Source organism: Podarcis bocagei (genome assembly GCF_964188305.1).
Source record: "Podarcis bocagei genome assembly, chromosome: 5".
NCBI classification, from domain to species: Eukaryota; Metazoa; Chordata; class Lepidosauria; order Squamata; family Lacertidae; genus Podarcis; species Podarcis bocagei.
In genome coordinates, this window is record NC_138129.1 from 15,166,054 (window position 1) to 15,181,100 (window position 15,047).

Genomic DNA, 15,047 nt, shown 5'->3' on the forward strand with positions numbered 1-15,047 from the left:
AAGCCTGACTGTCAGACAGCTTTCTGTATTCACCATTTGCTACTGAGTCCTCCTCCTTTGCTAACTGAACAATTATTTTTCTTTTTGTACCTCACTGTTTTCATTTAAGTTTTTATTCCTTATTGGTTTTGCACAGTATTTGTAGTTCAGCAGATCTGCTCTAAATCGTTTTAAAATTAATGATCGAAAATGGATTGCCTGCTTTGTAATGTTCATTTTTCATTATTCCTTAATGAATCACTTCATAAATGAAGTAACATAATTAATAAAAAAAGAGCTTTTACTTAACATCTCTCCCTTTCCCTGTTTGACGTCCTACTATACCGGGAGGCAAGGCAAGCACACCTGGGGAAATGGATGGGCTTCTTAAAATAAGAGATCACCGTGCTCATCGCAATGTTGGGGCTGTTATGTCAGAATAACTTACCAGACACATTAATTGACGTTCCTGCATCTATAATCCCACTGTTGGGTCTTACGCAGTATCTGCGTGGTGCTGTGGTCTTCACCTTGAAGCACACATTTCTGTCTGTAGGGTTGCCAAGTTTCAGGTTCGTGGTGACGACGTCTGTGAATGGACCTGCGGGATGAAACAAAGGACACGTCAAAATATTTTCCAAACATTTCAGAAAGTACCTCGGGATTTTCTATTCCTACAGATGTGTGCACCTATCAGGACACAAAGAGCAGCTTGAGCTCAGAGTTCAAAATTAGCCAGGTGCCAAGAACATTTTGCACCTGGCTATCGCCTACCTGTGACCAAGTGAAGGTGCCCAGACTCCAGGATGGCGCCTGACATCTCCACCATCTGGAGGTCTATGGATCTTGACCATTTTCACACACTAGCAACACTTCAGCATCCTAAAAAGCAAAGACATCACCTTGCCATCAAAGGTCCGTATAGTTAAAGTTTTGGTTTTCCCAGTAGTGATGTATGGAAGTGAGAGCTGGACCATAAAGAAGGCTGATCGCCGAAAAATTGATGCTTTTGAATTATGGTGCTGGAAGAGACTCTTGAGAGTCCCATGGACTGCAAGAAGATCCAACCTATCCATTCTGAAGGAAATCAGAAAAGACCCTGATGTTGGGAAAGATGGAGGGCACAAGGAGAAGGGAACAACAGAGGACGAGATGGTTGGACAGTGTTCTCGAAGCTACCAGCATGAGTTTGACCAAACTGCGGGAGGCAGTGGAAGACAGAAGTGCCTGGCGTGCTCTGGTCCATGGAGTCACGATGAGTCGGACACGACTAAACGACTAAACAACAACAACCAGCACAATCAGAATGAATTTCAGGAAACAAACAACAACAAAAAAGACTTTCAAGCCGTCTGGCCCAAAAATGGCAATTAGGCATTCCGTTTTGGAGGCTGCAACCCTGGTTTAAGGAGCTTATAAATCTGAGCTTCTAACACTGCCCCCTGTGTGCTGGGACCCCATGACAGACACACAAGAGGCAAGCCAAGTTATCATTCCTTCTATTTTTGTGGTTCAGACTGTGTGTGGCACTACTTAGGTTGCCAAAATAGCACAAAGGTCTGCACGATCCAACATTTGCAGAGCTATCTTTTAAAAAGAAATAAAAAACCCTACGGCAGGGGAGGAGGGCCAAAAAGACTAGAAAGGACTGAGCATGCAATATGTGGTATAGAATATGTTGAATATGTTGGAGGAAACCAGGGATGTGGTGGGGAGAGGGTAGAATCGAGTGACTTGAACCTGTACCAAAACACTGCAACACAGCATTTTGTTGCAGGCCCCCAGTTGCTGACCCCCTCCCGAACTGTAAAATGGGGATGAGGCCAGGGCACAGGGGCCTGTCTAGCTGCCACCCCAGTGAATTAATAGCTAAGCTGACCTCTGGCCCCATAACTTCCTGGCTCACAACCCTTGCTCTTTACTGTGCAACACCAGCACTTGATTCCATTTGTGTATTGCTCCGGCAAATGTTTTCTAGAGCGGTGTTTAGACGTATGAGGTTCCCAACTTTAAATAGCAGGGTATGCAAAGCCTTGTTAGCACCAGTTATAAATAGCCCCCAAGTAAACTATATTATAACTCAGCTTGCAGATTCTCCAAGTTTCTAAATGGGATGTTGCTATTATGGGCAGATATGAAAGGTCAGGAGTTAATTACTTCTCTGGTCAATAGCTGAAGGAAGCTGCCAGAGGATAAAATTTCAGGTATGACTTCTGACTGCAGTTTAGATTTTTATGAGTTCCCTTCTAGCCTAGAACTGTTTTGGTTTATTTTATTTCATTTTTGTGCTTCTTTATGAGAAGATGCACAAAATTTGCACCAGACCACCGCAAGTTCATCTTACGTACAGTGTTACCTCGGGTTAAGTACTTAATTAGTTCTGGAGGTCCATTCTTAAGCTGAAACTGTTCTTAACCTGAAGCACCACTTTAGCTAATGGGGCCTCCCGCTGCCGCCGGAGCCCAATTTCTGTTCTCATCCTGAAGCAAAGTTCTTAACCTGAAGTACTATTTCTGGGTTAGCAGAGTCTGTAACCTGAAGCGTCTGTAACCCGAGGTACCACTGTACTGTAAAAAAACCAAAGGAACACAAAAACCCCTCATTATTTTCCCTAACATTGCAGAATTTTGATCAAGATTGGCTGCTAAAAAGTATATTAAGAAGCAACAGCATACTCACAGATAGATATGCTTTCTGCATGTGGTTAATAGATTCCCTAGGAAGAAAACAAAATGGAGCATTCTTCCTTTCCTTTCAAAAAGCTCCAAGTAGGCACATGGCAGAGGTTTATAAAATTATGAGCAGCATGGAAACAGCTGGTATTCTCTCCCCCTTTCCCCGGCAATACTTGAAGTTAGGGGAGGCACCCTATGAAAGCTATTTGCTTAAGAATCGGGTCAATTGACTTATGGAACTCATTACCACAATATGTGGAAACAGTCGCTAATTTCATATGGTTTAAGGCTAGATGCTGGGATTCGATGAGGGCTGTTGCCTTCTTGTTTGTGTGGTTCCCAAAAACATATGGCCAAGTGGATTTATTTTTAGTCTCACCCAGCAAGACGAAGCCTTGTGTTCTTTAATCTGCAGCACTGACGGCAAGCGAGGCGAGACAGGTTAGTCTTAACAACTAAGAAGTGTATATGAAAGAAAGCCTTGCGGGGCCCACCAACACCGATCCTATTTTCTTTGATGCAATTTATTGTATTAATAAAAAAATTATACGGACTTCACCATAAGGTCCCAAGGTGGGTTTCAATAATATACAATTATAAACAAAATTAGAACTGTTCCACCCAGAAGAGAATGGTATAAATAATGGCTGTAAGTGTATATTTAACGTAAATCATAATCCTCTGGACTTCTAATCGGATGTTATTGGACACAGTGGACCAATCTGTGTGTCACGCTAAACCGTGGTCAATAAGTGAAAGCCAGTTTTTAGTCTGCAGTGTGGATGCCATCAATTCTTACCTAGCAACGAAGATCAAACTGCACAGTGCAGACTTCCTTCCAAACAGGAATAGGTAAAGCACAACCACACACAAATCCAAGTCTAAACAAAAATATGTTATGTTTCTCCAGGAGAAAATAATGCGGCTCTATGCATCATTTATCTGAAGGCCCAGACTCATTCTAGAAAACTTGTTTCGCAGGAGGGATTTAAACAGCCACGGCTCGCCCACTGCAAAGAATCCTGGGAACTGTAGCTTGATAAAAAGGGTGCTGAGAGTTGTTCTCAGATTCCTCTTTCAGACCTACAATTCCCAGAGTTCCTTGGGAAGACAGACTGGTTGTCAAACCTCCCTGAAAATGGTGAGGGGGAACAAGGGTCTTGTAACAACCGCCAGCACCTTTAACAAACTGCAAGGGAAACTACAACGAACACAATGCACTAAAAGTTAATAATGAGAAGATCAGAATGGTATTTTGGGGTGGGGTGGGTAGGGACCTAGCTATCAGCTAGGCTTTGGTCAAGAGAGCAAAAGGACATATTCACACCCTATTATATTGTTCTGAGAAATTTTATAGACTAAAACAATAGTTAGCAGCCCAGAAGCCGGCGAACAATTCCTCCAAAAAGAACAAAGAATACTGCATAATTTCCAAGTTTGCCACAGTTCATTTTGTACTTAATATACCAGCGGCGCATCAATCTAAACTAACCACTTTGTGCAGTGGCATTACAGAACTGCATATATTTTCAAGTAAAACATGTGCTAAAGGAACTATGGCAAAAGAACATTATGTCTATTCTAAAAGTTCGAAGCCAGCCACACAGCCCAAACAGTTGAGACCTTTGCACACTCTTACAAGGGGGCTTGGGAAAGGGCTATAAGGGGGCTTTGTGGCAGATGAGTCAATGTCCGCCAAGCTTGAAAGCCGCTACTCTGGACTACCTCTACTGACAACAGCACTAAAACATTTTTTTTAAATCACCACCGACGACAGGAGGTCGGCACAGAATCCGTAGCTAAATGCTTTCGTATTTTAAGTGAGGCACTTTCTGTATTTTTTTTAAAAAGGAGCAAGCTAACACATCAATATAGACAGACGGTACTTAATGCATCATGCATTAAAAATAAGAAGCCGCGTTATATACCTCTGCAGTAATTCTAGCCAATGGGTGGTATTCAAGTACCGTGTCCCAACTGTGCAAGGATTTCCTCTTGCACAACAGGCCTCCCCCTTCATCACAGCTGGCTCCCTACCCAAGTCTTTTCCAGGGGGTATAGGTAATCCCATGCAGGAGGGAGGGAGTGGGAGACAAGTAGAAATCCTCACGCTGGTTAAATGTTCACTTAGTGCTATTTTGGATTCCACCCAACATGCCCTACTGTTGGATTGTCTTGCTAAAGATCTGCCTTTCACGAACTGACACCCTCTTGCTGTGCTGGTTGAGGCTCATGGAAATTGTAGTCCAAATCACTAGGCTGGGAAAGGCTGGTACGGACTGTAGGAAGGCATCCCAGGAATACATACGGGAGTTGTTGTTTTTCCACCTGCAACTGCGACAGAGCCTTTGGCCCTTCCTTGTAATTTCCTGCACCCTTTTGCTCTCATTTCTACCAGTTAATATGTCAGTTTCCATATAGTCACCAATCTAGCCAGCATAGGCTTTGCATCCATGGTTTTTAAACTAGAGAAAATGAGCAGGGATTGTGGGGCGGGGTAATGAAACTCACGTTTATGCAGGGCTCTTTGGTGAAATGGGTCAGTGTGCCTGGCTTGGTGGTTCGAGCCCATCCGGGGGCAGCTGCGGGCAGGATTCCTGTATTGCAGGGGGTTGGACTAGATGACCCTCAGGGTCTCTTCCAATTCTGATTCTATGCACACACATGCCATCATTTAGCATCTCTAAAGCTGTGTGCGACAACTTTCCGCCTTCGCCTTGCATCTCTGGAGACGCATGTAATTAAGCCGGCGTCAGCATAATCTTATCCTAAGAACGTTGTGAAATGGGAAGCCAGGAGGATATGCAAAATAACAATTTCTGCAAGTCCCTTGTTGGGAAACGTTCATTCGAAATATGGAAAGCTTAAAATCGCAAAGAGAGAATGGTAGTCTGCCTCTGCCTTTGTCACCTGCCACCAACTTAAAATTTCATACGTTCTAGTTGCCAGGCGTATTTCAGAGCAACATGCAGATTCTACACCCACCTAAGTCTATGTGGATCAGATCATGGCTCGCCACACAGCTCTTGAACACAAAAGCTGCATAATGAGAAGGCTAAGGGTCTGCCACCCCAGATAGTACATGAACCAGGTTTTGTCTGAACATATGGCCCATCATCCACTCTACAAGCCATGCAGCTACACCAGTCTTCACCAACATTCATGCTGACTGAGGCTGATGGGAGTTGTAGTCCAAAACAACTGAAGGGAATCAGGCTGGAGAAGGTTGAGCTACACCAGAGGAGTACATGGGGAAATGCTGAACCACTTTCACTTAGAACACAGGAATTGCATTGCAAAGGCTATTTGCAAAAGGAAAAAAAGAGAAAGGACAGTGATTCATCGAAGAGAGTTCTTTCCAGTTAAACAAAAGGAAACACTGCATAGGACAGAACCGTAATTAAAAACTTAAGCCACAATTTCTACATTCAAACCGGAAAGGGAAAACATAAAAAAACACAAACTGAACATGATTAAAATGCCTAACTTGAAACGCTGTGCATTGTTCTGCAGTTTATTTACTCTGGATTGATTAATCCTGTTCCACTTCAAGTCCACTAGATACACAGCCTCTGCTTGGTATCAAAGTTTCCCACCCAGCCCTGCCCTCTCCCCCAGCACTTAAGACTTTCCTTTGGAAGAACACAATGGAAACTCCAATGGACTTTTCCTACATACCGAAAGAACAAACAAAACAAGTTTTGTAAGCTCAAAATTCCTTGGAGCAGGAGTGGGCAGACTTCAAAGAGAATCTATGTTGTTTGCACTAAAACTCATAGGTCCACCACCCAAGGTAAAGGACCCCTGACAGTTAACTCCAGTCGCAGATGACTCGAGTTGCGGCGCTCATATCGCTTTACAGGCTGAGAGAGCCAGCGTTTGTCCGCAGACAGTTTTTCCGGGTCATGTGGCCAGCATGACTAAGCCGCTTCTGGTGCGACAGAACACCAAAACCAGAGCAGTGCACTGGAAATGCAGTTTACCTTCCTGCTGGAGCGGTACCTATTTATCTACTTGCACTTTTTGGCATCCTTTTGAACTGCTAGGTTGGCAGGAGCTGGGACAGAGCAACAGGAGCTCACCCCGTCATGGGGATTCGAACTGCTGACCTTCTGGGGTTTAGACCACAGCGCCACCCGCGTCCCTACCCACCAAAGGCAGATGCAAAAAATAGGGGAGACACAGAAGTAAGGAACATATCCTGCCTTAGCACAGCCTCTAGAGTTGGTTTTAGTACCAGAACTGGGCTCACCATCTTTTCACCCAAACTTCCACTCCCAATCGTTCACAGTTATTTCCATTTCTGAGAAATAAAAATATGAGGATCAAAAACGCCTGGGAATTTACTGCAAATCATTCAGAAATTTACCAGTAGATCCTGGTGTGTCTTCTGCCCATCTCTGCCTTAGGGGCTGCTGGTTATTTGGCAACACCACTTTAGGGAGATAACGTGAAGGTGATGAGATGCCTCACCTGTCACCGAGGCGGAAGCAAACACTCCTAGGAAACCGTCGTGTGCAACTCAAAATGGCAATCCCCCAATGTAATTTATCCGGTACGTTATTGTTTGGTGCATTTTGGACCAGCAACAGAGCTGAGTGGGACTCTAACAACTCTGCAACACAAACAAAAATAGCCACCCACACAGCTAGTATGCACAAGTTTCAAAAGTCTTCCTTGCTTAGGTTTCGGTTTCAAACATACATCTGTTTTGGGTTTGTTTTTTTAAAAAAGGGTTAACGTTTTGGATTCCATAACTGGTCTGTCCTATTTGTTCACAGGATATGAACTGTATGTATGTGTAAGAGTTGGAGCAGAACTGTGTAGTCTCTCAGTGTTTAAGGTGTAAGAGAGACCTCAAGGCCCAGATAAACAGGCTGGAACACCCACCCCTCTATGTAACACAGACTTGCGAAAAAATGCAGAGCAGCTTTTCTCACCTTGGTACCCATCAGATGTTTTGGACTACAACTCCCATTTGTTCCAGCCTGTGCAGTCTTGATGCCAGGTACTGATCTGAGTTGTAGTCCAAACACGGGCAAAGGTAAAGGTAAAAGGTAAGGTAAAGGACCCCTGAACGGTTAAGTCCAGTCAAAGGTGACCATGGTGTTGCAGCGCTTATTTTGCTTTCAGGCCGAGGGAGCCGGCGTTTGTCCACAGACAGCTTTTCCGGGTCATATGGCCAGCATGACTAAACCGCTACTGGCGCACGGAGGACCGTGACGAGTGCCAGAGCGCACAGAAACATTGTTTACCTTCCCGCTGCAGTGGTACCTATTTATCTACTTCCACTGGCATGCTTTCGAACTGCTAGGTTGGCAGGAGCAGGGACCAAGCAACTGGAGCTCACTCCATCACGGGGAATCAAAATGCCGACCTTCTGATCAGCAAGTCCAAGAGGCTCAGTGGTTTAGACCAGTGTTTCCCAACCTTTTTTGGGCAAAGGCACACTTGTTTGATGAAAAAAATCTCGAGGCACACCACCATTACAGCCCCGTGACGTCAGCGCGCAGCGTCACGCCGGGAGGGACGCACGAAAGTGTAAGTTTCAATTTTTTCCCCTCCCCCTTGCCGGGGAACCTCCAAGCTTTGGGGGTGGGGGGGGGAGGAGGCAGCAAAGCGAGGCAGGAAGGAGAGCGCGGCTTGGCTGGGTGAGCTTTGGCAGGGGCAGGGAATGAGAGCCGCGAGGCGGGCGCTGCGGACGGAGGCGCTGCCCGCCGAGCTCGCAGGCAGCCAGGCAGGCAGACGGCGAGAGCCCCGCGCTGGGACGCCTCTCCTCGCCGCCGCCGCCCCGCCTCTCGCCGCCCGACTCGCCCGCCTCCCTCCAGGCAACATCTCGCGGCACACCAGGCAACATCTCGCGGCACACTAGTGTGCCACGGAACAGTGGTTGGGAAACACTGGTTTAGACCACAGCGCCACCCGCGTCCATACCCAGAGGGCACCAGGTTGAGGAAGGAATGGCCGTGAACCCGCCAAATCCCTGCCCTCTGCAATATTATTTATTAAGCATTAATCAAAGTCAATGTACAATATAAGGTAACCACATTTCGAATGCAAAACACTCGGGATTCAAATGTAACTTGCAGTAAGGCATTCAGCTCTGGTAAACACACACACATACACACACAAAAATGTGCCACAGTTCATATGCAACACCTACCCACCCCCTACAAGCACCATAAAGTTAATCTTTAAAACTAACTTCCCACAAAGAAGCAGCCAATAAGCAGTCTGGTGATACAAAACCGTTTTTGCCTGGCACTGAAATCATATAAGAATTAGTGCAAGGTGGACTTCCCTAGGGAGAGCATTCCAAACATTGGGGAGGGGGCGACAGCTGAAAAGGGCTTCTCCCTTGGCAGCACCTTTAAACCTTTTTGGAGAGCGAAGGAATATATTGCTTAGAAAAGATTCCCTCATCTGTCACCAGATTCCTACTCTAGGCAAATTCATACTTACCAGTCTGATGTGGTAAAATCTTTCAAACACATCAGTGCACTGGACCACTTAAGTATAAAGTTATTGTCAGATATGTACGGCTCCATCTCCATTAGCCAGGCAGCACCGGGCCCAACATTACCATTGTCTACTTCATAGGTGTGTAGCATGTTCTAGGATGGAGGGTATGTCCTGCTGTCATTACTTAAAACAGCTCCTCATTCATAAAAAGAGAGAGGCATTCAAGCATGCAATCTCATGGAAGCTCTTTGCACTCATCACTGTGGCAGCTGCCTCACCTGTCACCAATTCCTGTGTGTACAATGTTGTACAATTGGCTTTTAACCTGGCCAGTGTTTCCCCAACTTGGGTCTCCAACTGTTGTTGGACTACAACTCCCATCATCCCTAGCTAGCAAGACCAGTGGGTCATGGATGGAAACTGCAGTCCAAAAGCAGCTGGAGACCCAAGTTGGGGAAACATTGGCCTAGAGCAGAGTTTTCCAAACTTTTCGTGCTGGTGACACACTTTTTGAGACGTGCATCATTTCGTGACGCAGTAATTCAGTTCTGCATTGTTTTGTGACACAGTAATTCAGTTTTACTAGCAGACCAGAAGTTAAACTAACCCCTTTCCAGCCCTGGGAGAGGCATGGGGAGCATTCGTGCAACACGCTGACACGCTAACGTGTTGTGACGCAGTTTGGAAAGCTCCGGCCTAGAGGAACTTTCAAGCCTTTCCCCACGTTCTGCTAAAGAAGGAGTGTCAACCTTTTTACACCAGAGACCTACATTTAACAAAAACAATGGAGGCCATTATTGGACTATGTCATATGCTGAAGAACATGGCAAAAAAAGGCAGCCATCTGCACCACTCGCACTGACCTAAACCCACCGCACAGTTTTAGTTATTTTATTTTGAGGATTTTTATTTTATTTATTTCACAACCCTTTCACCCAAACTTGTCTGCTTCTCTGTTCATTGCATTTTACTTATTGATTGATTTATTTGCTGGCGGGGGAAGAATGATGGGTGTTTATCACCATTCTGGGAGGACTCAACCCACCCAGAGTTCTCCTGCATGCACAGACAGCATTTGGGGTGTGGTCACAAAAGGCTTAGGAGACACTCAGTCTGCAGGCACACCATACATTTAAAATACAGTGGTACCTCCGGTTAAGTACTTAATTAGTTCCGGAGGTTCGTTCTTAACCTGAAACTTAACTTGAAGCACCACTTTAGCTAATGGGGCCTCCCACTGCCACCGGAGCCCGATTTCTGTTCTCATCCGGAAGCAAAGTTCTTAACCCTAGGTAATATTTCTGGGTTAGCGGAGTCTGTAAACTGAAGCGTATGTAACCTGAAGTGTATGTAACCCGAGGTACAACTGTAGATGACTTTCTCTGAAGAACCCTGGGAACTGGAGTTTAAGGGTGCCAAGAATGGAGGACTGACAAAGCCAATTCCCCAAATCTTTTCTATGCAACAGAGCAAACCAGCAAGGCCTGCCCCCTGGCTATAAAGCAGTGCTTTAAATGATTTGATGTTCCTTGTTTTCATAGGAACCAAACAAGGCTTTTCCTCTTAAGTTTGCAAGATTTACACTTGAACCTGTGACAACCCAACACGAGTGGAGAACATAGGAAACAACTTCGAGGGTAAGATAATAAGCAGAGAACAGAAGGACAGTTACAGGCATATATTGTGCTATTCTCTCTGAACAAGGGGACGGACGGACGTATTGTTCAGTACAATGATTTTAACAGTTCTGGTTGTGCTTACAACTTTTATCTGGCACGAGCACTCAAAGGACAGCCCTGTGCAGAAGCAGGAAAACCAGAAGAAAGGAGGTTTCTGTTTGCTGGATTCTCTGACTGCTCATTGACCATTCCCAGTACAAAGCTGAGATAGCCAATAGGACAGTACCATCTTGGGCAGAAACTAGGAACGGCTGTTTTCATCCATGCAGGGATCTTTTGCCCAACGTGGGGTTCAAACCCATGACCCCCGAGATTAAGAGTATTATGCTGTACGGAAGGGGCCATCCCAGCTAGGACTTCAATGTGATCTACGAACATTATCTACACAGGAGCCAACTGCAGGCGGGCATCCGGGTAATTTTATTAAGCCCCTAGGAGCTGCACTTTCAGAATACAAAAGAAGACTTTGCACTGCTACTTGGGCTTAAGGATTCTTAACACTTTACTGCTCTTGCAGGAGCGTTTGTTTGTTAGATGGTTTCCCGTGCTAAGGCATGGACAGCCAGCTTGAGGCATGGGAGGCACAAACAACCCAAATCACGGCACCCTGAGACATGAGAACTGGCGGTAAACTTGGCACCAGATATGCAGCCCAGAAAATGCAGTGGACCAAGCAATATTATCACCGAGATTTTCTGCTAGTTGTAGCACCGTTAGAAGCTTTAACCAAATGAGGTTACAAGTTTCAACCAGTCCCCCTTAAGTGCATACTACCACCTCTGCATGAATGGTGGGTATTCATGCAAGCTGCAATTCGTATTAGTGAAATCTACGGTGGTGGCTTGCATTAAGATACTTCCTCCCCTTTGGAACGAGGGGCTTCATTAGCCAAGCATGCAAGGCAAGGTGGGCAGATGGCAGAGAAAGGTCCACAATCTAGTTTTGTGTTGGAGAACCTAGGTCAGGGTTTCCCAAACTTGGGTCTCCAGCTCTTTTTGGACTACAACTCCCATCATCCCTAGCTAGCAGGACCAATGGTCAGGGATGGTGGGAACTGTAGTCCAAAAGCAGCTGGAGACCCAGGTTTAGGAAACCCTGGCCTAGGCTATAGTTGCTTATTGCTGGGAGCCTTGCAAAGTTGGAACTCTGTCTAATATCCAGGATGTCACTTCTTAAGAGTGCATGAGGCTCGCTTTTCATATATTACTATTAACGTATACACCTTCCTGTCCCAACACTGGACCCCAAGTTGGCCAACAACCAAATTAAAATCCAGCTTTTAAATTCCGGCTGAAAACTTTTCCATTATGTCAGGTTTATGCAGGCAATTAAGAACATATATTTCCAAAAAAGTTAACAGGTGTCTGTTTTTAACTGTTTATATAGTTTCAATATTTTACGGTTCTATGTGCTGTTGTTGTAAACTACCTTGTTATCTTTTATGAATATTTTTAATAAAATAGAGTTATGTCTTCATAATCAAGAAACTGTGCACTCTTTGAAAGTTTGACACACTTTTGCAAACACGGCGTAGGTGAGTACATTCCAACATGATACTTATGGAAGGCAGATTTGAGCTGTGCATAAAATATAATTGAGACTGCACATGCAGTCAGAGATGGCTGAACTCTCTTACAAGGACAGAAACAAGCCCTATACAGTGGTACCTTAGTTTACAACCATAGTTCGTTCCGGAGGTCTGTTTGTAAACCAAAACAGGTTGTAACCCAAGGTGCGCTTTCGCCAATGGGGCCTCTAAAAAAAAATATTGTTTGTAATCCAAAAAAGTAGTAGTAGTAGTAATAGAAGAAGAAGGGGGTGGGTTGTAATTCAAAATGTATGCAAAGCACTGTTTGTAAACCAAGGTACCACTGTACTGTTAAGAGCCTGATTCTGCAACTTTCTGCATCTTCATACATTCAGCTGAAGCAGAATTTATGTATTCACCAGGCCAATGAGATTTTACAAATGGGGCACTCAAGCCCTCCCTCCAATAACTAGAAATGTTATTTCATCCCACTGCATGCTTCTAAGCTGTCACACTACCTGTTACCCCAAACACTTTCAAGCCTATCCACAAGTAATCACAAGAATTAGGCGCTAGCTTCTTCCTTTCACAAAGCTGGAGAACTACCTAGAACTACATTGTTGTTTCTACCATAAACACCTCTTTGAAAAGCATTTAAGATGTTGCTATAAACATCCTCTGAGCTCAGAAAGCAGGCCTACTTAGGCTTTCAAGCCCTGCAGAAACTGGAAATTATGAAGAGTGTTTTTATGGTATTCAAATTTCAGCTTTCCCGCCTTCCCCATAATAAAACGAAACTGCAACCAGGAACATGCTGTTAAGTGTGTAATTGTTTCCAAGAAGTTTAAAACGAAGTCTAATTTATGGCAGAGGCACTAGAGTCCTCCAGCAAATTCTTGTTGCACAAACCGCATGTGTGTGAGGGAAAAAATAGCAGGCTCAAAGTGATAGCACAAAAGAAATACTTGATGTGACTATCACATACACAATAAGGATTCTGTCAACTAAGCAGAACTTATCAGCCGTATGACATACATGTTGTCTGAATCCAATCTTAAGATTCTGCTACGCAATCAAATTTCTGAAGGATGACACAGCTGCAATTCCTCAACACAGACAATTGTGCTTTTTAAAAAACGTTAAGCTAATGGACAAAAAATGTCTTCAACGTTTTGTCGTTTCTGTGACAATCCCATTATCTGACAATATATATTTGATTTTGAATATTCATGGCAAGCAACAGAAGGGTTCTTGTCAATCTCAGGTAGGAAGAAGCAGTTGGTGAGAGAACAAACTGCAACTTTTTCTGTATTGCCTCATTAGAAGACAAGCTTCTGGCATTGCATTTGGCACTCAAAGACTGTTCTAGCACGTTCTACGCAAAACCTTTGTATTAGACCTGGCCAAATTAAATGAGAAGCAAGTGATGTTGCAGTATTCAGAACTGTTTGTTTTGGAACACAACCACTAAAGTCGACAGGATGATTCCAGAGGAAATGAACCGCACTCACTGGGCATTTAGACATTTTACCCAAAGATGCGGATCCAGGGAGGGCAAAAGCAACGTTAGAAACTCAGATGGCTCCTAAAACCAAGGTTGCAGTTGCCAAAACAGAATGTCTAGCTGCCATTTTGGGGCAAGAAGGCTCTAAAGTCTTATTTTTCAAATGATGGACTGACTGACTGATTGATTCTCAGTTAAATATCTGGCTAGTTCAGATAACAACTTTGAGCTAGGTTAAGAACTTTGAGAACTTAAAGAAGAAAAGTCACTTGATCCAGGGATAGTCCACATATATATTGGCCTATTCCGCCCTCTTTTCCTTAATGGTGACTGCTCCTGCTCTCAGGCTTCACAGAAAAAGCAATTTTGTTCCAGAAATTCATTCCGATTGTGCAGATAAAATATAACTGATAGAATTCTACAGGATGTGCTACAGTGGTACCTCTGGTAACAAACTTAAGTCAGTCCGGAGGTCCGTTCTTAACCTGAAACCGTTCTTAACCTGAGGTACCATTTTAGCTAATGGGGCCTCCCGCTGCCATGTGATTTCTGTTCTCATTCTGAGGTAAAGTTCTTAACCTGAGGTACAACTTTCGGGTTAGCAGAGTCTGTAACCCGAGGTGTTTGTAACCCGAGGTACCACTGTATTAGCATGTGAAAACAGTTCAGATCCAATGATCTCCAGATGGTGGAGATGTCAGGTGACATCCTGGGGCCCAGAGATCTTCACTTGGCCACAAGTAATGGAAAGCCGGGTGCAAAATGCACCTGGCTAATTTTGAACACTGGGCAAAAGGTAGATGGAGCTGTACTGACAGACTGCTGGATGGTTTGCAGGAGACAAACATGAGGTTTCTAATTCCCAACAAAAACATGACCCCCTCTGCACTGAACTAAGCTGGGCTGTTAAAATCCCAAATCTCTAATAATTCTAAAGTCCTCACTCCAGTGCATGGTTCATGGAGCACAGCTAGTTACGGATTCCAGCCCATCTCCCACCAGTTTGCATGTCGGCCTACCCCCAGAGCCATTATTTGGCTTGCACAAATCTGGTGTCTGCCCCACACCCAACAGCCTGCCCGCAGCCACAGACAGAATCAATTCAAACAGCACATTACTCACCCCAAAACTGACAAAAACCAATTACTGATTTTCCTTTGCCAAAGAATCCCACACACAGACTCTATAGACATTCACACTCCATGGGTGGGGTGACTTCT

At 44.6% G+C, this 15,047-nt stretch overlaps 1 protein-coding gene and 1 long non-coding RNA gene across 2 annotated transcripts in view; both read right to left on the bottom strand.

Annotated features, from left to right (window-relative positions):
- The window catches only part of LOC308588418, a 55,903-nt gene that overhangs the window by 27,596 nt on the left and 13,260 nt on the right, over window positions 1-15,047 (bottom strand). The gene's annotated exons all lie outside the window — the stretch shown is intronic.
- Window positions 1-15,047, bottom strand: part of VAPB (VAMP associated protein B and C) — a 46,556-nt gene that overhangs the window by 21,599 nt on the left and 9,910 nt on the right. Inside the window, exon 2 of the mRNA XM_081196715.1 lies at window positions 428-580. Within this exon, the coding sequence (XP_081052841.1) occupies window positions 428-580 (153 nt within the window). The remainder of the gene's footprint in view (window positions 1-427; window positions 581-15,047) is intronic.